Here is a 24367-nt window from a genome sequence, read left to right as displayed (position 1 = left end):
TAAGACGTGAACGATCGTCCAGTAGCGAGCTCAGTGGAGGACGATCGGTTGTGGACGAATTCCAGGACGTTTTTCCGGATGAAATACCTGGACTTCCCCCTCCTCGCGAAGTCGAGTTTACCATTGATTTAGTGACGACCGCAGGCCCTATTTCGGTTGCACCGTATAGAATGGCACCGACAGAATTGACTGAACTTAAGAAGCAGATTGAAGACTTGATGGATAAACAGTTCATCCGACCGAGCGCATCACCATGGGGAGTGCCTATTCTCTTGGTGAAGAAGAAAGATGGCAGCTCTCGTCTTTGCATTGACTACAGACAATTGAACAAGCTGACCATCAAGAATAAGTACCCCTTGCTGAGGATTGATGATTTAATGGACCAACTGCATGGGGCTACCGTATTCTCAAAAATTGATTTGCGATCAGGATACCATCAAATACGGGTGAAGGAAGAGGACGTGCAGAAGACAACCTTCCGTTCTCGTTACGGACACTACGAGTATGTAGTGATGCCGTTCGGTGTCACCAATGCACCAGCGATCTTCATGGATTATATGAATCGTATTTTCAGGCCATATCTGGACAAGTTCGTGGTGGTGTTTATTGACGACATCCTCATCTACTCCAAGAGCTATGTAGAGCATGAAGAACACTTGAGGACAGTACTGAGCGTGTTGAGGGAAAAGGAATTGTATGCCAAGCTGTCCAAGTGTGAATTTTGGATGAAGGAAATCCAGTTTTTGGGGCACGTCGTCTCTGCCGGAGGCATCTCAATAGATCCGGCCAAGGTGCGAGCGGTACTGGATTGGGAGAGTTCGCGTTCGGTCACGGAGGTTAGAAGTTTTGTGGGGCTCGTGGGCTAGTAGAGGCGTTTCATCGAGGGGTTTTCTAAGATAGTAGCGTCGTTAACACAGTTGACCAGGAAAGATCACCCGTTCGCTTGGACTGATCGATGTGAATCCAGCTTCCAAGAGCTGAAGCAGAAGTTGACGAGCGCTCCAGTCTTGGTAATTCCGGACACGGCCAAACCATTCGAAGTCTACTGCGATGTGTCTCATCAAGGTTTAGGCTACGTCCTTATGCAAGAGAAGAAGGCGGTGGTGTACGCTTCTAGGCAACTGAAGATCCACGAGAAGAACTACCTTACGTACGACCTGGAATTAACAGCGGTCGTTTTTGCGCTGAAGATTTGGAGGCACTACTTGTATGGATCAACTTTCCAAGTCTTTAGTGATCATAAGAGTCTCAAGTTCCTCTTTGATCAGAAAGAATTAAATATGAGGCAAAGGAGGTGGCTTGAATTCTTGAAGGATTATGAGTTTGAACTGCTGTATCATCCGAGAAAGGTTAATGTGGTGGCGGACGCCTTAAGCAGAAAGGCAGTTCGTGTCTCGGCAATGATGGTCAAAGAGCTGAGTTTGGTGGAAAGCTTTAGAGACCTAAGGTTGCAGTTCGACTTAGGACCGAACGTTATTAAATGCTGTAACCTTAGAATCATCAGTGATGTATTCGACCGAATCAGGGAAAAGCAATCCGAGGATGAAGATCTGGTGAAGATCTTAAGCGCGCTCGGTACAGATCAAGCTAAGGACTTCAATACTGGAACGGACGGTCTTCTTCGATACAGAGATAGGGCGTGCGTTCCTAATGACGGCGAGCTGAAGAGGATTATCCTAGAAGAAGGGCATCATAGTCGTCTTAGCATGCATCCTGGCATGACTAAGATGTATCAAGACCTTAGGAAGTCTTTCTGGTGGCTGGGAATGAAGAGTGATGTCACACGTTTTGTGGCATCATGTCTAACTTGTCAACGTTCAAAGGCGGAGCATCAGAGGTCGGGCGGTCTACTGTAAGAACTGGAGATTCCTGAATGGAAATAGGACAACATTTCCATGGACTTCGTGACCCACTTACCCCGCATAGTCAAGAATCACGATTCCATTTGGGTAATAGTGGATCGACAGACGAAGAGTACTCATTTCTTCGTTGTCAACCTGAAGATGTCTATGACCAACCTGGCTAAGCTTTACATTAAGGAGATCGTTCAGTTACATGGAGTACCTTCTAGGATCATCTCGGATCGAGACACAAGGTTCACCTCGCGGTTTTGGCAATCACTACAAACCGAGCTCGGTAGCAAACTTCAAATGAGTTCGGCGTATCACCCTCAGACGGACGGTCCATCCGAGAGAACCATCCAGACGCTCGAAGACTTACTGAGGACGTGCGTCCTAGATCATATGGGCGTATGGGATGAGATTCTACCGCTAGTGGAATTCACTTACAACAACAGCTTTTAGTCTAGCATGGGAATGGCTCCGTTTGAAGCTCTATATGGGAGGAAGTGTCGCACGCCTTTGTGTTGGTTCCAAGAAGGGGAGAAAGTATTGACGGGACCCGAGCTTATTGAACAAACGACCGAAAAAGTGAAGCTAATTCAAGAGAGGTTGAAGACATCGCGAAGTAGGCAGAAGTCCTACGCAGATAAAAGAAGAAGGCCGTTAGAGTTCAATGCAGGAGAGCATGTTTTTCTTAGGTTAAGTCCAACCACTGGTGTAGGCAGAGTCATTCGTCCAAAGAAACTATCCCCCAAGTTCATCGGACCCTATCAAATCTTGAGGAAGATCGGACCAGTGGCATACGAGCTATCATTGCCTCCTCAACTGTCCAACCTTCATCCAGTCTTCCACGTTTCCCAACTCCGGAAGTACATAGCCGACCCCTCTCATATACTGGAGTTGGAAGACGTTCGTCTTCGTCAAGACCGAACGTTGGAGATGCAGCCAATTCACGTGGAAGACAGCCGCACCAAGTACTACAAAAGGAAAGCTATCAGATTAGTGAAAGTGGTGTGGAACGAGAAGACGGGCGACTCTACATGGGAAGTGGAGGATGCCATGAGGGACTTGTATCCTCACTTATTTCCGGGTAAGTTTTAATTTTCGAGGACGAAAATTTTTGTAGTTGGAGGGAATGTCAGACCTCGGAAATTTCACCTGTCAGACCTCGAAATTTGAAACCCAAAAACCCTTCGTCAGACTCATTAAAAACGGACTTAGAAACCCTCTGCGCGGACGCCAGGTGTCAAGAAACGAGAATCCAAAAATCAGATAGTGGAATGCAGGTGTCAGCAGGAGAGCGGACGTTCGTTTTTAAACAAAACTGATTTTTCTGAAATCCGCGTCACTCACTGCATGCACCCTTCTCCTTCCAAAAATCTGATCTTTCAGTTTCTCCTTCTTCTCTCTAGCAAACTCCCTCTTCTCTCTACTGTAACTCATCTTTCTTTACTCCGATCACGTTTTAGAAACCGTAGAAGTGTTCCCAGCGTCTTAAGCTTCATTTTGAACCGATCACTTCAACGTTCTGATACTAGTAAGTCTTCTTTGTCGTAACCGTTCGTTTTGGCCAACATGCAAGCCAAGTTCTGGTTTCATGAGTCCTTGGTATTAATTCTGAATCATTTTGGTATGTTATTTGATTTTGGTTCGTAGAGTAGTTGAGCTGTTGTGGGTAGAAGGAAATCTTGGTTCTTTGGCAAACCAACTTCAGTCAGTAGGACGTCCGTTTACACTAGAGGTAAGGGAAGCTTATTCAATTTAATTCTTATGTTTTTGACTATACTGCATGAACTTTCGTTGAATTGTATGAAGCATGACTATGTGATGATTGATTATTTGATATGTGAAAATAACTGAGTTGATGAATGAGTATGTGAAATGGACTATAGTAGTAAGTATGAAATTTTGAAGTATTATGCTGAGGAACGAATTTGAATATATATGGACACTGAATAATAAATTCTCTATGATATTGAACGTTCGTCATTGAACGGTCCTTGACCATTCGGTGTTTCTTATAAACTCTTTTGAGAGTGAATTCTTTCATTTGGAAAGAGTTCTAGTTGAGGACGAGCGCCTTCTTGTAATAGTACTATGTTTGAGCGTTCGACCAAACATAGATTCACTTGCGTGTTACGTGAGAAAATGAAAACCTTGTAAACAGATATTTTGTATGTTTAGTTATCCCTATGATTATAAATTGTTCCTATTATAAATTATTGATAAGTTTCAGCTCTCACTTCCATAATGAGTGGCGTTCGGTCTTATACCGAACGCTCATAAACCTTTTAATTTAGTTATCCTGATGAAACTGCGTTCGTCCAAACTCTGTAGAAATTTCGTTACTGTGTTTGGTTATTGACCGGCACTTAGTCTTGGTATATATATATATATATATATATATATATATATATATATATATATGAATTATTCTACGTCAATTCTTTAAAGGGCGTAGCACGTACACCTTCGTTGTCTCCAACCTATAGTCTTCCTTATCTACTGTATTCTTCAAGTGTTGATTGTAGTTCACGAGAATCAGTTCATTTAACTAATTCATGATATAAGTAACGTTCGTTACATATTTTTATAGTTGTGTTCAATTTCTTCTTAAACTCTGAAAGTAACCCTTCAGTTTTATCTTATTCTGGAATGAGAGATTTCACGGTCTCGTTCATCTCGTTCGTCCTCGTTCTGAAGAGGGCTGAACGTTCGTTATTTGACGTTCATGGAAAATGTGATAAAAACGATATTAACGTGAGAAATTATGAAAGATGAAAAGTATATAATATGAATATAAGGTTTTGGACTTTGAACGAGCATTCTAGGGAGGAACGACTCATGAGTGAATATTTGAAAATTTGTAAGGTATGACTGTGGTAATGCTAAGCTGTCCATTCATCCTGATGTTCCGTGAGTACTCGTCCTCACGTAGAGGAGAGTGGGTCATGTGTGGGAACGGCAGGAGGTCCTAGTCCTTAAGGTCACTTTGGACAGATAAGGCTAACCTCGGGTGGCAGCTGTTGAGAGTATCCCAGTTACTACATCACCCGGGTGCACGAACGTCGTAGCTACATAGATGTCATACAGTCCGGATGGTCGGTCTAGCAGTAGGCCTTGCTTTAAGTGTATTGTTAAATTCATATGTGTGTTGGTGTATGAATTGTATGTTTGACAATGAATTAAATTACATAAGCTTACCCTGTGTTTTCCTTGTGTTGTCTTATTGTACGTCCGTCTTGTCGTTGCAATGATCATCCATGTGGATGTGAGCAGATGGAAGCGCACTACTTGAAGAGGCGCTGGAAGAAGAAGTTTTGGAGGACGAGAACCTCGTTGATGTGGAAGTGAAGGCCGAACAGTAGGACGTTCGGTTGTAGTTAGTAGTTTAGTAAGAAGTGACTGTTCGGTCACTTCCTTTACTTTTTGTAAATTGACCGATCGGTAATAGGACTTTTGTAAGTCGTTCGGTCATGTTTTCCTTTTCTCTTGTACAACTCACTTTTGATAACCTATGTAAGGCCGTTCGGCCAAGATCGTTCGCTTGTTTGATATAAAACTGATTTGGTTTATCATTAAATGTAATTAATTCTATTATATGGTTTTACTATATTTTTGGGATGTTATATATATATATATATATATATATATATATATATATATATATATATATATATATATATATATATATATATATATATATATATATATATATATATATATATATATATATATATATTAAGACCACATTTATTTATTTTAGATTATATAGATTTGAAACAACTAATTTTTCCTTTCCTATAAATTTCATATCCTTAAAATTTTAAACTATTTACACTTTTTCTAAACTTTTAGATTGATAGTTCATTCTCTTTAAGATCAAAACACACGAGATAAAGGATGATAGGTCAATTATAATATTTTCTACCTAAGTTTTTTTTTATCTATTCTATTTCTTTTCTTTTGTGCGTACAACTTTTATACTTTATTTATCTAAATCAACTGCAAAATAATAATTTTTCGTGATATGAACAAATGAAGATATTGATTTTGTAAATTATTTGAAAGTGTATGGAGACGTTACTTTAAAAATTATCTTTAGATGTTGGAGTTACTTTTGTCATGCAAGGGTTCTCAAAGGAAAGATAATAACTTATAAGTATGAAAGAAAAAAAAGTATAAAAATAAGACATACAAATTTTGAGAAGAAAACCTTTTTTTTGCATAAAAGTGAAAATTTGTGCAAAAAATAAACCATAATAGATTATGTTAAAAATATGTCCAGTGATGTCGTAATATATATTCAATTGTGTTGAAAATATAATCAATTATAACTTCATATAATCAATTATGTCTTAATATAGCATAAATTATAATTGATTATGCTTAACAAAATCAATTATATAATTAATTTCATATTAATATTTAAGTTTTTATTTTATATAATAAAATAAATAAATAATATAAGATTATTAAAAATAATAATTCAAAAATAAAAAAATTCACTCATATTAATCTATTTACTACAAATTCTCACTCGAATCCAATCACTTTCCTTTAATCTAAAAGTTCATTATTTTTACTTTCTTCTTTTCTTTTTCACTCACTCTAATTCAAATAAAACATAATGTTAACTTACGAATTTTGTTTATATATTTACTGAATAACTTCACCTAAGATAATTGATTTTAGGATTAAATCTAGATTTCCTTATAAGATAAGTAATATATTAAGTAGTTACATGTGAATTTAGTCATACTGTTTTTAACTACAAAAAGTTATATACATAAAAAATATATATTTTAGGGTTCAACAGTTATGAATTATAAAAGGAGTCTTTAAATGAATATGGTAATATTTTTTATTAAAAAATTATTTTACTTTAAAATAATGTAAAAATAACTAGTATGTCATTTACTTTCAGTGTGTAAATATTCAAAATATTGAAATAAGCATTTAATTAATTTTTTAACACATGTGAGAGTTGAACTCAAACAAAATTATACCATTTGATATAATATCACTAAAGCAATAAAGAGAGTTGATTTTAGGAATAGTTTTCAATTGGTCATTCCTAATATTTGAATTTAATGTAAAATATATATTAATTAAACTTAAAAAATAATAAATTAATATATAATTTAGAATTTATTCTTAAAAAATTAGAACTAGTATATTTTGATGTGAAGGTTTGAATTAATAAAGTGATTAATTGTATAGAATATATTATAAATTGATTCATGAATTCTAAAGAAGTTTCATCTTAATTTCAATCATAATCTTTAAAATTCTTGTTATTACAATTAATTTCTTTATTTATAAATTCAATCATTATTTCATTAAAATTAAAATTGATAAATAAACATAACTAGAAAAATAAATACAAATCTTTTAAAAGACTATATTTGAAAACGTAAAGATCCAGAAAATAGAATAATAGAGTAGATAGAGGTATTAAAATAACTGAATTAAGCTTTTAAGGTTGAAATACACCAACAGTATAAATAGAAATTTCTAAATACTCGGTTCATTATCTTAAAACTATTTATCTCTCTAGAACCATTATTTCCTAATTTTCCTCTCCATTCTCTCTAGATTTCTCTCATCTCACTTCATCTGATTCAAAATCATGTTGTGCCTATGACATCCTGGTGTCAAGTGCTTCCTTTTCCACCGGTCAATTTCGTGTTTAGAGCCGCTAAGTGCGTCTCTCTTTGATTCTTGAAATTTCTTAATTTCTGGTACATGCAAGCACTGTTCGGCTTTGCATGTGTTCATCAGCTTTTCATCTGGGTTCTGATTCTGTTTCTGGTTCGGTGGTTGGTTTCCTTTCATCGATTCAAAGTCTGTAGGATGTTTTAGGATCACTTGCGGTTTAGCAAAGCTGTGAAGAAGGTTAAAATCTGTCAAGTTGTGCCGTACGAATGAGAGGTAAGGGAAGTTAGTTAATTTGATTATGATCTTCTGAGTATGAAAATTTTGTTTGATGATCTTGCATGTGTATGAAATTGGATTTTTGGGTGTCCTCGACATTGTCTCGTGAACTGTCATATTCTGTGAACATGTTGATTTGTTCCTTGTGGTGCTTTGTTACTATGTCGTGTGAAATTCTATGGATTTGAGTAGTGAAATTGGGGAATTGAGATTTGGTATGGAGTTGGTTGATAGAAAGAGTCTGGACAAGTTGTTTTGGATCTGTTAGAACTCTTAGAACCTGTAAAATGTGAAAAGAGTAGGAAATCTGATTTTTGGTCATTGAGTTGATGATTCTGCAGAATTGACTCTCAAATCTGAGATGAAACTCTCTAAATGATGTTAGAAAGGTTTAGGTATTCTTAGTTTAGTATAGAGATGTGTTTGATTCATGTTTGGAGGATTAAAAGTTGGGGAAAATGTTTAGTTTTGGTAAAGTTTAGCTTGTTCATCATTCTGCAAAAGTTCTGCAAAATTATGCAGAAAGTTGAGTACGCGTTGTTGACCGCTCGACTATGCACTAATTGGTCATTCGGCCATGTTCAGGTACTCGGTCATTAACTGGGTTCAGTCTCATTAGAGTCTTACCAGTTTATAACCGTTCGGTATTATGTGTGAGTAGTCTTTCTCTTGCATTCGGTCTTAACTTCTGTGTAGTTTTCAGTTGATGACGGGATAGTCTTGCAATAGTGTTCGGCCAAAGCTTGTAGTGTTGGCCAAAGCTTGTAGTGTTCGGTTAAGCTCAATAGTGTTCGGTCAAAGCTTGTAGTGTTCGGCCAAGCTCAATAGTGTTCGGCCAAAGCTTGTAGTGTTCGACTAAGCTCAATAGTGTTAGGCCAAAGCTTGTAGTGTTCGGCCAACCTCAATAGTGTTTGGTCATGTTTTAATGTTCGACCATTTCCTCAAAATTTACCTAGTATGGACCGTTCGGTCCTGTTCTGTGGATAAGTGAAAGACCGTTCGGTCTTACACTAAGGGCTCGGTTAGATTAGTCTAAAAGGTATTCTCTCATTCAGTCTTGCTTCTAAGATGGGATATTGTTTTCTTGGTTCATTTTGAATGTATTGATGATGAAGTATGATGTTATTTAAAGTGTGGCATGAATTGAATAGTATGGATATGACGGAGTATTCCAGGGAGGAATATCTCAGGATTGATTATGGAATGGTAAAGTATGAATGTGGACAAAGCTTAGCTGGCGTATCCTGATATTTCGTGATTGCAAATTCTCATGTAGAGAAGAGTAACTCATGTGTGGGAATAGCAAGAGGTCCTAGACCATAAGGTGAACTTGGGCGGAACGGACTAACCTTGGATGACAGCTGTTGAGGGTATCCCAACTAATGTAATCATCACCCGAGTGCAAAAACGTCATAGCTACACAAAATTCATACAATCCGGACAGTCAGAGTAAAAGTGGTCGGTCATTGCATGTATTATACTTTCGGTCATTGTTGGAATGTATGTTTGGTTGTTGCATGATTGACCTATTGATTTATCTTAGAATTGTGTGAATTATAAGTTTTACTTAATTAATTAAATTACACTAGCTTACCCTTATTTTCCTGTCTTGTCATTGTTGTCCGTTCGGTCGTCCTTGTCATTGCAATGAAAACCCGGTGGGTGTGAGCAGAAGATATTGAGGGTTCTCTATCGCATGCACTGGCTGGAGAAGATGGTTTCCGCTAAGAGTAAGACCGTTTGGTCTTGTGTTTGTTTTCGCAATTAGTATAGGACCGTTCGGTTTAATACATTGTTAGTAGAAATAGTTCGGTCGATACACCTCTTGTATGACCGATCGGTCTACTTTTATAATTTGTATTAGTGTAGGTTTCTTTAAAGTTTTAATTTATGGTTATTTTAGGATAACTGTAATTTAACTTTATTTCCTGTAACTGTTTTATCTTATTGTAAATGTAAGAACTCTTAAGTATAGTTTATAGCTGTATTTTTGAAATGTTACAGAAAATTTTAATTTACTAAGTATAACGATTCGGTGCACCTTCCAAAAAGTTAACAAATTTTTGTTCAATAAATAAATTTCTAATTTTTGTATGAAGATGAGTCCATTTTTATGGTACTATTAAAAACAAAAATAGATAATATAAAAGACACGTATGATACCCTGTTTTTATTTCAGCTGGATGGATAACTAACTTCTGTTAAGATGAAGGCTATAAAGTTATATTTGCACAACTGCAAGAAGTGGAAGCTTAAAAAGAACGAATTTGTGTTACAAGTCAATCAACTTTGACGATTTCAATTCTAGGTACGTTGAAGTTGAAGCTAATGAAAATTAATCATGACTGATCGTAAAAGCATAACGTGAGAAGCAATAAACAAGTTGATTAACAAGTTTACATGGATAATAATTAAACTATCAACAGTACTGATGAAGCTTAAAAACTCCAATAAAATATACGAGATAGCATTTGAAGGAAACCTAAAAGTGATCGACACTGTTTTCTTCTATTTCATGAATAACCTCCAACTCAAAATTTTGACGCCTTGCAGGAAAAATGGTATTTGTTGTAGAAGAACCAGAAATATGAAAAGGAGAAGGGGGTGCTACTAACTCACATCCATCCCCTTCAAGCATTTGTACCACAGTTTTCATGGAAGGACGATCAGCTGGGTTCCACTGAATGCACCAAAGTCCTACAATGGCAAGTTTCTTGGCAATTTTAGCATCTGCATCATCCTCAACGCTAATTTGCACATCTTTTCCTTCCACCAAGTTATGGATCCACTCTGGGTACAGAATTTGGAAACTGTCCTCAACTGACACATTTGTATTCTTTCTTCCTCCAACCATTTCTAAGAGCAACATCCCATAGCTGTAAATGTCAGACTTGTAAGACACATTACCAAAGTTCCGAGAGAAAACCTCAGGGGCAATGTAGCCCAAAGTTCCCCTGGCGGCAGTCATCGACACGGTGCTCTGATTTTTGGGACACAGCTTGGCTAAGCCAAAATCAGTGATTTTTGGGACAAAAAGGTCATCTAATAAAACATTGTGAGGATTAATGTCAAAGTGAAGAATTCTATGATCACAACCAAGGTGGAGATACTCAATCCCTTTCCCAACACCAAGACCAATTTGTTGCAACTTCTCCCAACCAAGGAAAACATCCTTGTTGTCCGGTTGAACCAAGAATCTCTGCAACGACCCATTCGGAAAGAAATCGTAGACGAGAGCACGGTGGAACTCATCTGCACAGAAACCAAGCAGGCGAACAATGTTAACGTGATGAATTTTCCCAATGGCTCTCACTTCATTTATGAAATCCTTTCCATCTCCCACTGTGTCTTTGAGTATCTTCACAGCAACAATAATTTCACTAGAGAGCATTCCTTTGAACACTGCTCCATGAGATCCTTCCCCTAAACTCTCACTAAAACCATTTGTGATTCTCTTGATGTCAGCATAAGTGAATCTGGTGGGCTTCATTGCCCTGTAATCCTCCAAGAATTTCTCTATTCGAGCCTGGTCTTCTCCTCTCTTCTTATAGAAGTCATATGTATAAAACAATGCCTTGACCGATAGCAGCAAAAGCATGGAACCACCTATTCCTGTTGGTGGAAGAACAAGTTAACCAAAGTGAATAAAAATTTAAGCAAGGATTAAATACAATTGCAAGGGATCAACAAAATAGCAAAACTATAACATATAGTAACTTTAATACTGCATACCTGCAGCAATGCGGACGACGGTTGACGTGGGAATCCTTTTTGTTTGGCTAGCATAACATTCAGTTGCACGGTTAGTACCATTCTTCCATTTGCATTTTTGGCCTTGTGCTTCACAGTCTCCACAGTCAGGTTTTGACCATTCCATAGCAAGCTTACCCCCATTATACCAACGCCACCCTTCGACGTAAACATCTTTCAGCTTCGTGCAGGATACCAATTGCGGGTCAGTGGAGACGATGTCGGATTCTCCTACAAAAATTGGGCACGAGGAATCGCATTGGAAGACGGAAACGTGAGACTTAGCATGATCTATGGGAAATCGGAATGGAGAGATGGATGTCGTGCCGAGTTTCAAGAGTTGATCATTAAGGCAATTTTGGGGGTCATATATTCTAATTAGCATAGACTGGTAATCAATTTTTGTGACAAACAATTGTATTGGAAGGGCAGGCAGCTCCAGAATGGGCTCATTTTGTTGGGTACATAACAGACCGAACTCAGGCGGGTAGTCGGTGGTGTGATTCAAGTTTTTATTTCTGAGATAAAATGGAAATTCAATGCGAACTTTGCCACATTTATCGGCGACGTGGTTCTTGCTGGTCGCAGGATTCCCTACCAGAAACAGCAGCGTCCATAGAAGAGATACCTTCTGAAAATTGAGCATTTTGGGGTTGATTTGCAGTTTCAGGACGTCTTTCTAGTCCGCTCAAGTTAAACATGGACTTGGTGTGGTGGCCGGGTGTACCAGCAACTCCGCGTTGTCTTCCTGTTCAGTCAATTCAATGACTTACGTTACGGGTCTAAATTTTCCACTTTAAATGGACAAGCCAGTCAAATGACCCTGCTTCTTGTCGAGTGGCTCTTTTTTTTTTTTTAAATTTCCTCTTATCCATGTAAAAAAGTACAATTTAAAAAATAAAATATAATTCATTTTATAAAACCAAATGAAAGAGCTGTACAATTATTTTAAGTTGAGAATTTCATATTTTCTAAAATATTAAAATTATTATTATTGTTTTAGATCACGATGAATGATATTCATTTATTAATAATTTCAATCAGTAGTCCGTCTAACTTAAGTTCAATTTCTCCAATTGGAGGAGCAGAGTTAACAATGAGCCTCTTACCCTCTTGCTTTCGCTGCTCACAATCAGTGGTTGTGTCGGTGGTCATCATTCTTGTGCTATTCCACCAAACTTGCAGTGCCAAGCATCGCAGATCCTGTCCATCTTCTTCGTGCGGCGAAATTCTCGACATAAAATATCCATTCCGACTGAAAGGCGATCCTCGCGGTTGCGGCCTCCCCGGGTACGAATTTGATTGCGTGAATAACAGGACACTGGTTACTCTGTTTTCAGGAAAATACTATGTGAAGGAAATCAATTACAATATGTACGAAATCCGGCTGAGTGAATCGGGTGTTGTGGAGGAGACTTCTTGCTCTTTTCCTCGCTATTTCTTATCCCCACAAAATTTCAGTGGATATGGTGATCATCCGTGGACTTTTCCGAACTATTGGTCGCATGCTTATTGTTCTGCAAACGTAGGGTTTCTAAACTGTAGTAACCGAGTGAGTGATGATCCTCGATATGTCGAAGTGAAAGCATGTGGTAGTGATTCCGGAGGAGTTATCTACGCCGTTCTGGACCTTACAGCGAAGGACACGAAGGTTGGATGCAGATTAAAGATGTCTACCTTGGCAAACTGTACGGATAACAAGAATAATGTTTCCTATGCTGATATCCTCAAATCTATGGAAGAAGGAATTTGGTTGTCTTGGTTTCGAATTGTTTGCAGGGACCACTGTGGAAATGGTGTCTCTTGCTTCTTCAATAAAACCACCAAACAAATTCAATGCGATACTTGCCAGATCTACAACCACCCTACCCACAATTGTGGTGAGATATATTAATCTACCTCTGTCTGCCCCCTTTCTATTCTCATTCATATTATGATTATTTATTTTCAGATTTCTAAATTATATAAAATGCATATTTTTTTTTTAAAAAACATACAAAATATGAATAATTCGGCTTCAGAAAACATGGGTTGTAATAACAGTAGTTATGTTTCAAAACATCACTTCCATAACATGGTATTAAGGCTCCCCTTTTTTTCATTTTAAGAAATAAAAGTAGTGTGAAACTTCGCTTTTAAGAAAAAATAGAAAACAAAATTATATTTTAAAAGAAATTTTTTATTAAAAGAAATATATGTTTTGAAACAAACTTATTTGTTTCTCATAATGATTTTTTAAAATTTACCAATTTCTTAAAAAAATACCCATGTAGAAAAACCTAAATATAATTAGATTCATTTCCAAATAAGCTTCCAATTTAATTATGGTTAAGACATAATTAAACTTTTGTTTTTTTTTATTACAATGGTTTTTGCTTATTTGAAGTGTAAGAATAATATTATTAAAACTTTAAAAACTGTATAGCAATTTAATATTTTAAAATAAAAGAGAAATTTATATAGATTTTTTTAAATATTACTATGACATCGTAATTCAAAGGAAAATTAATAATATCAGTATAATTTACTCAAAAAATATCATGAAACTTGTTAAAGTTAATAAATATAATAGAGTAATTTTTTTTTCATAAAATATTATGTCTTTATACCTTTTCCGTCACGTTAATCTTTTATTTCTTTTTCTTACTTTTATTTATGTAAATAATATACTATTTTAATTTAACTTTTTTTTAACTTTATATAAATATTTCTTTTATTATTTTAGGAATTCTATCGCGTATTATTGGATACCCTACAGGTACGCACGCTATCCCATGGTTCGTCATTAACTTCTCGCAATACCATTTTCTTCATCCATATTATTGTATTTATTGCTCAAAATTAACTTTTAAGGTTAAATTAGATTTTTGGTTTCTAATAATTAGAAAAAATTCTACTACTAATTATATATATATATATATATATATATATATATATATATATGTATGTATGTATGCAGACACGTTAACTTAAATATTACATGTTTAGGATATGCAAAATGTAAAAATATAAAGTAAGGGAGACTTTGATATACAAGTTTTTTACATTCATTTTTTATATTATCTTTCACTATCTTTGATTTTTTTTTTCTTTACAAATACAAAAATTCACTTTTTTTAACACTATTTTATAATTATAAAGTGTGTCAAATGAATTAAAATTATGTCAAAGTATTAATTATACTCTTATGCTCGAGATATTTATATCTCGGCATGAAAGAGGTGTTTTGGAAGTCTCATATCGACTAGAGATAAGACCAATTGATAATATATAAGTGGGTGCAAACCTCACCTTACAAGTCGGTTTTGTGACATTGAGTTAGGTTTAAAATCCACTTTCTACTATGGTACCAGAGTCATGGTTAGAGCCTATCCTAGCGAGATCTGTGTGACATTCTAGTCCAACCGCTATCTGACCACCCATTAATTCTACTCTAATGCTTGAGATGTCTATACCTTGACGTGAAAGGGGAGTGTTGGAAGTCTCACATCGACTAGAGAAAAGACCAATTTATAATATAGGGTTAAATATGTTTTTGGTCCCTTAACTTTCAGCGAAAATTGGAATTAGTCCCTCTTCAAAACTTTGGACTAATTTAGTCCCCAAACTTTAAAAATGTGTGAATTTAGTCCTTTTAACCAAATTTTGTTAACTTTATTTGATGTTTCAAGTGCGTTTCATGATAGCATATGAGTTGTTTACACCATTTGACACATTTTTGCTTCAATGTTCACTGAGAAATGCATTTGAAACATCAAATAAAGTTAACAAAATTTGGTTAAAAGGACTAAATTCACACATTTTTAAAGTTTGGGGACTAAATTAGTCCAAAGTTTTGAAGAGGGACTAATTCCAATTTTCGCTGAAAGTTAAGGGACCAAAAACATATTTAACCCTATAATATATAAGTGGGTGGAAATCTTACCTTACAAGCCGATTTTGTGGGGTTGAGTTAGGCTTAAAACCACTTTCTACTATAGTACCAAAACCATGGTTAGAGCCTATCCTAGCGAGATCTATGTGGCATTCTGTTCCACCCCTTACCAGGCCACTATGGGACCACCCATTAATTCTAATCTCATGCTCGAGATGTCTATACCTCGACGTGAAGGGGGTGTGTTGGAAGTCCCACATCGGCTAGAGATAAGGCCAGTTTATAATATATAAGTGGGTGCAAACCTTACCTTACAAACCGGTTTTGTGAGGTTGAGTTAGGCTTAAAAACAACTATCTAATATGGTATCAGAGCCATGGTTAGAGCCTACCCTAGCGAGATCTATGCATTCTGTTCCACCCGCTATCGGGCCGTTATTGGACCACCCATTAATTCTACTCTCACGCTCGTGATGTTTATACCTCGACATGAAGGGGGTGTGTTGGAAATCCCACATCAACTAGAGATAAGGCTAATTTATAATATATAAGTGGGTGCAAACCTCACTTGACAAACCGATTTTATGGGTTGAATTAAGCTTAAAATCCACTTTCTAATAACAACACAACTCTATTAACATCACAAAATTTGCACATGTCATATTTCACTCCTACTTGTAGCTTTAGATTCTTATATCTAGACCACAATTCATCTCAAGCATGATAGGTAAATTTCCTACATATGCAAGGTTTGATCTTTTCATATTGAAGCTTGTTAACTTATTGGAAAGTGTACCAAATCGTATCAAGTAATATAAATTTGTAAGACCAAGTATCGTTTCCCAAGAGACTCGTGTATACTTAATAATTGTGTAATATCTTAATTAATTAAGACTCAAGAACTATTTTGTTGGTGTTTAAATGCAAATGCAACAAAAGTGAATATGAATGAAATTTGATCAATTGAGGCTTGACACTAAAATGAATGGATGAAGTTGATAATATGAGATGATGATATTGTTGGGGTTAGATTTCACCTACTTCACTTTCATGCATATTAGAATTTATCTTCTTCATTGGAATGTTAATGTCATTTTCTAAATTACTTAGAACCCGATGTCTCGACGTAAAAATCCTAGTCTTGATTATTAGACAACAATCCCTTGAAAACCCTAGCAATCAATTACGCATTAAGAAAAGAAGCTTAAGACAACCAAACGTCCTATCCCTATCCCTAGGCAATGTTCCCTTTGGGTGAAATCCTCCAGATCATGATTCATAAGATATTTCCTAATACTTAAATAAATCAAACATCAAGTCATGAATGGCCAAAACATAACATGCATTAAGAATAAGAGAAAATCACTAACATTCAATGAAAGAAGCATAAAATGTTTAAATCATATTCAAATATATGAAAGTTTAGAGGTTACATCATCCCCGACAACAAATGAGTTTAGTTCTCCATTGTCATGGAGAACCTTGGCTTACAATGGTAGAATGAATGAATGGAAAACCTAGAAAGTGAGAAGGAAAGCTCCTGCATGCCCAATCTCCCTCCAAAGGGTTGAAAATAGTGTTTCCTTGCTTCAGCTACCCAATGATGTGAACCCTAGAGAGTAAAAACCCTTAAATAGAACCAAATTGGATCATGGGCCAACCTTACTGGCGCTCAGCACCCCAACTAAGGGCGCCCAAGCGTGACTGCAAAGAGACTGACCCTCAACGTCCTGACTAAGGGCAGCCAGGTGTCCTACGGTGTGGCTGGCTAGCGCTCAGCGCCCCTAGAGGGGGCGCTAAGGCGTGCTTACGAGGATAATGGCGCTTAGCGCCCCAAATGGGGGCCTAGGCGTCCTTGTGAGACTTCTGACACTGAGGGCTCCTAAAAAGGGCAATCAGGCGCCCTACGGTCCTTCTTCAGCCTTCTTTCCCAATGCTTATGTTGTCTCTCTTGAGTTCCAACAACTAGATACTTTTTCTCATCTTCTAACCATACTAATAACCTACAAAAATGAGGGAATTAGTGATCAAATTCATAAAGTATAACATCTCTTAACTTATTTACCAAGTTTAATTAAAACAAGAGTTTAAGCAAGCTTCAAAGTCAAAAAGGGTTATTCTAGTATCAAAATAGCATCACAAATAACAATAAATTCAACCATTATTACACCCCAAACTTGAAACTTTGCTTGTCCTCAAGAAAAACGTAACTTGGCCCAAACACAATAGCCATGCTACAATGGTCTAGCACACAAAAAACAGTCTCTTCTAAGACAAGTAAATCACTCATGTCTACCCATCATAGAAAGATCATTCAAGATATAATGAAGTCTTAGCCAACCAAGCTTCAACTATGGTGCTCACATAACACATAATACACATAGATGCAAAAGCCTTATGAGTGATCAACAACCAAACAAAATATTATCCCATAGTGCATGGAACCATTCCTCACCAAAGAAAGAAAGTGTTTCACTCAAGCTCAAAGGTGTATATTGAGGTGTCTGTTTCACTCTACCATCACAATGACACACAATTCAACTTTGCCTTTCATTTAAACACATAAAACACATTCACAAGCAAGTTATCATCACAAGGACATTTTAAGGCTTGTATTGTGGCTAGGCTAAGAAGAAAACTGGTTTTTCTGGATACACAAAGTTCCTTGAGTTAAGAGAGTGAACAATTACTTCATAATTTAGCATTAATCTCCCTTTCTACTTTTCACTTGAGATACCACTTCTCAACTTAATCCCAACTTTTATGCATTGAGCTTGCCTTTCTCTTATTTTGCTTTTATCTTTCTTTATTCACTTTGCTCAATGCGCTTTTCACTTTTAACAATCCCAAACTTGAACCATTCTCCTATACCACACATGCATACTCTACTCAACTCAAGGCAAGGATTTTAAAGGTATTTTTTTTTTCACATTAGGCTCAAGGTTCAAAGGATAAAACAAGTTTTCAAAATTTTTGGGTTGAAATTTTTGGCATTGGCTTACAAGGGATAAGAATAGATGGCCTTGATCATTTGTAACAAGCAAGCAAATTGTTCAAATAGAGAAACTCAGGCAAAATCAATTGTGATTCCAAAGTAATAGCATTCAATCAATAAACACTCTGGGCACAACAACCTCTCACGGGTTAACTCAAGGTTCCACAATTTGATAAACATCATGCCCAACATATTAATCACAATTGAAACCATGCATCTATCTTAACAATTAAGAGCAACCACCATCTATTCTTAAAGGCTAAATCAATCATTACTCAACATCAATCACAATTCAATAGGGCAAACACAAGACAATCATATTTCTCATCATCACACAAACAGTTTATCACTTCATACTAAACCATTGCAGCAACACACTGTTCATTTAACTAAGTACATGACTTAAACCTCAATTAAAAACAAAATAATCAAAGTTCACATGCATACAAATAAAGACAAATGCACATCCTGATCTAGCAGCCTCCATCAGTAAATGTTGGTGTCTCATCATCCTCTACTGTCCTTTGAGTCTTCATCATCATCATCTTCATCTTCATCCTCATCTGCATCCTCATCCTCATCTGCATCCTCATCTGCATCCTCATCATCATCATCCTCATCCATGGCTGCAGCTCCTCTAGATGTCCCACCTCCTCCACTAGATTGGGCCTGGTCCCCAGGCCATGCAACATAGGCTGAAAAATCGTCCGGAGACATGAGCTGATGCTTAGGAAAGGCAGATGACATGCTCCTCAATAGCGCTTGTTGTCCTCTATATAATGCATCAAACCTAGCATTCACTAATGCCATGTGCATGTCTCCCATTTGAAATGGATCTTGTTGAGCAGGCGGGGGTCTTCTATGGACCCTGGGAGGCTAAGGTGTTGATATTGGCAATCCCTCTTCATCCAGCATGTAGTACTAGGTATAACATGAGGCATCTATCTCCTTCCTCGGTCTCTCAAATGGAGGAGTAGATGTGTTCACCCCTACTATGTCACAAAGGTGTGTAATGAGAGATGAGTGCCCTAAAGAAGAATTGTTACTTGGAGCATGGACACACTGCTTGATTTCATTTGCTATTACCTGCCCCACATTAATTTTCAATCCTCTAAGGACATAATAGATGAAGACGACTCTATGTGTGGTGATATCCGACACATGAGAGCAGGGCTGAATGTTGGCATGTGTGAATGCCATCCAGTATTTAGCCAAGGGGGTAAGGAATGACCTCTTAATATGAATAGGCACATTCTGCCTATTTCTCTGAAAATGACCCCCTATAATGCACAAAGTCCTCTTCACTTCAGCATAATTGATGTCTTCATCAATTGAAGAAGCAAACTAACATTGTTCTCCTGTCCACTCAGTACCCAGGAAAGTGTTGATGGTGTCAGCATCATAGGGGATCCTTTTACACCTAACATAACTCATATACATCTCTCGATCAACACCAAAGGACCTTGCATTGGTGTAAAAATCTTTCACTACTGAGATGTTGGCAGGTGCAGCATAAGAAGCCAACTGCTCCCATTGCCTTCTTCCCAACTCCCTCTCAAACTGTGGGGCCATGAGAGGTATCAACCCAACCTTCCTCTCCATTAGTAACCTACGATTTTGAACCGTTTCAAAAAGCCTTTCATGTATATGGGAGAAGAACTTGTTGGAATAAGTCTGTTCTCTCCTCTTCTTCGCTTTCTCTGTTTGTGCAGTAGCTGTCTTTATACATTTAGAGCTTGAGGATGAGGCCATATCTGCACCACAATTATACACAACACAAAATACTAATGAGTAAGCAACATAACACTTAAATTATACCCATTACTCATCCAAGGTCACATATACGCTCTCATATACCAAAACATAATTCATATTCCCAAATGCATCACAGAGAACATCAAGCATAAGCCTATGAAAATTAAAGCACAAATTAGAGAGGCCCTCAGCGCCACCTGCACATCAAAATAACCTAGCAGAATCCCCAAAATCAGAGCACATACAGACCCAGCCGACTTGAGCGCCACTCAATGCAGTGTCTTTTCTAAAAAATATCAGTCAAAACTCCATCCCAATCCATGCAAACAACAATATCAACATTTATATCATGCATATAATCAAACATCATCAACAAATCAAAAGCTTTAAGAACAAAATGAAAATGCCTACTTGAGTGGAGATGCAAAGCTTGAAAGATGCACAAAAGATCTTGAAACCACCCTAATCTTGAAGTATGGGTAGAGAACAATGGCAGCAACTTGAAACCACCCTAATCTTGAAGTATGGAACCAAATCTAGGTGAAAGGGATGATCTTTGATGGTGGGAAGGAAGAGGAAAGTGAGAAAGAACTCTAAGGGTTAGGGCTTGAGTGGCTGGAAAGTGTGACAGTGAAAAGTAAAGGTTTGGACGAGACTTTTAGGGTTAAGGGGGTTGGTTGGGCCTAATGACGCTGAGCCTAAAAAGGCCAAAACTGTGCTGTCAGCAGCTAGCGCTGAGCGCCCCTTAGGAGGGCGCTAAGCGCGACTTCATTCATGAGTCCTCCCACATGCTCAGTTGGCGTTGAGTGCACCTCAACAGAGGGCCCTCAGCGTCAATCAGTCTAAGATGACAATTCCCCTACACTTTCAAAGCTTCCTATTTCTCCTACTCAAAGTTTCACATTTTACATTTGACTCCCAAAATTTTATGCATCATACCATAAACATCCACCCCAAACTAGAACATACCATTGCATACTAGATCAACTTTCGTTCAGCCTTCTTTCCCAATGCTTATGCTGTCCATCCTGGGTTCCAACTCCTTGATATTTTTGCTCCTCCTCCAACCATACCAATAACCTACAAAATTGAAGGAATTAGTGATCAAATTTATAAAGTATAACCTCTCTTCACTTATTTACCAATTCAATTAAAACAAGAGTTTAAGTAAGCTTCAAAGTCAAAAAGGGTTATTTTAGTATCAAAATAGCAATACAAATAATGGTAAATTCAAACGTTATCAAAGCTCTACACTTTCATTCGACTCTCATAACTAGATATCTTTCTTAATGTAAGTTTGATACTAGCAAAGCCAATATAATCTTTATACAAAATCTCTCTCCATACACCACCTAATATAAACTCAATGTAGTACTCCTCCCAAGTGCCACTACATTTACATCATTCATTCACAAAACACATAATCCCTTCCAAAAAATATTCAAAATATGATATTTTTCTAAAACTTTTTCTAGTTACATTGTACGCTCGCCTAACATAAATGTAATAGAGAACTTCATGGAACTTGAGTTCCAATTTACTACCTTCCTTTACTTTATAGTTTTTCCAAAGCTAAAACTTCATAATTTTATCTATTGAGCTCCCCCCAACTAATGTAAAGTATTCAAACAAAACATAAATTTAAAATTTGGTATAAGGTAGATTAAGCTGAAAAAATAAGTTCTCTCAAGTATTGTTATTAAGATTTATGACTAAAATCATATATAAACTAGAAAAAAAAATAATCTTATAAAATAAAAACAAAAACTTATTCTATTTAGAAATTCAAAGAAGCCAAAAACTATTGATTTTCGTTATGTTTGTTTTTTCTTCTTTTATCATTATCTTATTCTTATATTATATTATTGTTTTCTCACGTTACGCGATCTCAGTACAATTTTTTTTATATTTATTGTCTTATATAAGCAATCTTTTGTTTTTATAGGTTTTGTTAAAAGCATCATAAAAGGTAATAAAGGTCATCTATTTCTCCTTTTATTAAATTCTACAATTGTTGTTTTTTCCATGAACCAAATTATTTATTAGACTTTTTCATTCATTTTATTTTCACGCACTTTAAATTTTGATGAAAGTTAACTTGACAGGATTATTCAATAGAATAACAAATGGCCAAGGATCAAATGATGTGGGAGAATTGATAGGTCAATATATTCTACCAATATTAATTGCAACTAGATATTTGTTTGGACTCTCACTTTTTCTATGGATATTCATCCATAAATGGCGACGTAGACATTTTTCAGTGTATGAAAACATTGAAAATTTTTTGCTAGACAACAATATAAATCCCATTAGATATGAGTACAGAGAAGTGAAGAAAATGACTAAAGGTTTCAAAGTGAAATTAGGAGAAGGAGGTTTTGGTTCTGTTTACAAAGGAAAGCTTCAAAGTGGGTTAGATGTAGCAGTAAAGATGTTGAGCATATCCAAAGACAATGGTCAAGACTTTGTTAATGAAGTAGCTACACTTGGGAGAATACATCATGTGAATGTAGTAGGTCTTATTGGATATTGTGTTGAAGGAAAAAAGCGTGGTCTAATCTATGAATACATGCCTAATGGGTCATTGGATAAATTTCTTTTCTCTAAAGAAGGAATTGTTCCTTTGAGTTACGAGAAGATATATGAAATATCTCTTGGAATTTCTCATGGGATAGCATATTTACATCGAGACTGTGATGTGCAGATTTTACATTTCGATATCAAGCCTCATAATATTCTTTTAGATGATAACTTTACTCCAAAGGTTTCAGATTTTGGACTTGCAAAATTGTATCCTACAAAAGACAAATCCATTATTTTGACTGCAATAAGAGGAACACTGGGTTACATGGCTCCAGAATTATTCTACAAAAATGTTGGTGGAGTTTCACATAAAGCAGATGTCTATAGTTTTGGAATGCTTTTGATGGAAATGGCAAGTAGGAGAAAAAATTCAGATCCTCATGCAGAACATTCAAGTCAAAATTATTTTCCCTTTTGGATCCATGATCAATTTACAGAAGACAAAGATATTGACATGGAAGGTGCTTCAGAAATGGATAAAATTCTCATAAGAAAAATGTTCATAGTTGCACTTTGGTGTATACAATTGAAACCATGTGATCGTCCAACAATGAGCAAGGTTGTAGAGATGATTGAAGGAAAAACTGAAAGTCTTGAAATTCCTCCAAAGCCATCCTTTTATCCTCATGAAATGTTAGAACATGGTGGTACAATTAACTCTGACGAAATATCATGGAGTGATTCAACTAGTTATAATATGAGTGTTGACAAAAACATGGCTAATCACTCATATTCAGAATAACTCGTTTGGTAGGAGTTAGTTATTATTATGCTCAAAGCTGTAATATTAAATTTAGGCTCATAGACTATATATTGCCGATTTAAATATGCTCACGCACTTTTATGGCTTCTTAATGGTGTCAACGTGCTCTTCTATATTTTCAATTTCAATTTATACACTTGTCTCTAAAATTAAATGTAATCTTTAAATATTTTTTTTAAAGAATTTTAGAAGGATCATTTTCTTAATAATTTGAATCAATTTTGTTGATAATTTAAATATATAAGTTATTAAAAATTATTACAAAATATTTCGCCTATTTTTTAAACACATATTACATATGGATGAAAGTTAATTTATAAAAAAAAAACATAGTTTTCATTATTTAGGAATGAGGTTCATGGGAGATATGGAGTGAGGTGCAAAAGGAAAGTGGAAACGTGATGTGGCATGTTGAGCTACGGTGACGAATACTAGAAATCAAGACTACAATGTCTAATCCTTCAAAGTTTCTTCAACAAAAAAATACTATCTTTTTTTTTTCTAATTTACAAAAAAATAAGTCATTTTTTCAAAAAAAAAATTATATGAATGAATAAGTTATGGTTTGTTGTAGGAATTTTCTTACATTTTTTGTTTTTATATTTTTCTTATGAAGAATTCGTACATTTTTATTGATATATTTTTTCAATGGATAACAGACAAATAGAATACTACTATAGAACAACATTTCAATGGATAAGAGTTTTATTTATCAACATATTCGAAGAAATATAACTATTTTCTTCTTGTCCACTTATATGTCTGTAGAACAACATTTGAATGAATTAATATATAAAGAAGACTTTGGTATATTTGAAACCCATCCTATTTAATAACTCTCAATATTATTATTTTAATAATTATTTA

General features: G+C 35.9%; 2 protein-coding genes across 3 annotated transcripts; one reads left to right on the top strand and one right to left on the bottom strand.

Annotated features, from left to right (window-relative positions):
- Nucleotides 1-10018: 10018 nt before the first annotated feature.
- LOC108338466 (rust resistance kinase Lr10) lies at nucleotides 10019-12777 on the bottom strand. Its single transcript, XM_017575366.2, has 3 exons — nucleotides 12638-12777; nucleotides 11511-12276; nucleotides 10019-11390 (listed from the first exon to the last, which is right to left on the bottom strand). Exons 2-3 carry the CDS (start codon nucleotides 12172-12174, stop codon nucleotides 10261-10263), a joined length of 1794 nt encoding a protein of 597 aa, XP_017430855.1. The 5' UTR covers nucleotides 12175-12276; nucleotides 12638-12777; the 3' UTR covers nucleotides 10019-10260.
- LOC108338467 (LEAF RUST 10 DISEASE-RESISTANCE LOCUS RECEPTOR-LIKE PROTEIN KINASE-like 2.1) lies at nucleotides 12580-23592 on the top strand. 2 transcript variants are annotated; one of them, XM_052879953.1, is made up of 4 exons: nucleotides 12580-13408; nucleotides 14254-14286; nucleotides 22097-22120; nucleotides 22257-23592. In XM_052879953.1, exons 1-4 carry the CDS (start codon nucleotides 12625-12627, stop codon nucleotides 23477-23479), a joined length of 2064 nt encoding a protein of 687 aa, XP_052735913.1. In that variant the 5' UTR covers nucleotides 12580-12624; the 3' UTR covers nucleotides 23480-23592. The 2 variants fall into 2 exon arrangements, with proteins under 2 accessions (XP_052735913.1, XP_052735912.1); XM_052879952.1 differs by having other exon boundaries at nucleotides 22097-22129.
- The last annotated feature ends 775 nt before the right edge of the window (nucleotides 23593-24367 follow it).

The sequence above is a fragment of the Vigna angularis genome, chromosome 7 (genome assembly GCF_016808095.1).
Source record: "Vigna angularis cultivar LongXiaoDou No.4 chromosome 7, ASM1680809v1, whole genome shotgun sequence".
Lineage (NCBI taxonomy): Eukaryota > Viridiplantae > Streptophyta > Magnoliopsida > Fabales > Fabaceae > Vigna > Vigna angularis.
Note: the sequence above shows the minus strand (reverse complement) of the source record. Positions and strands in the feature narration are given on the sequence as shown.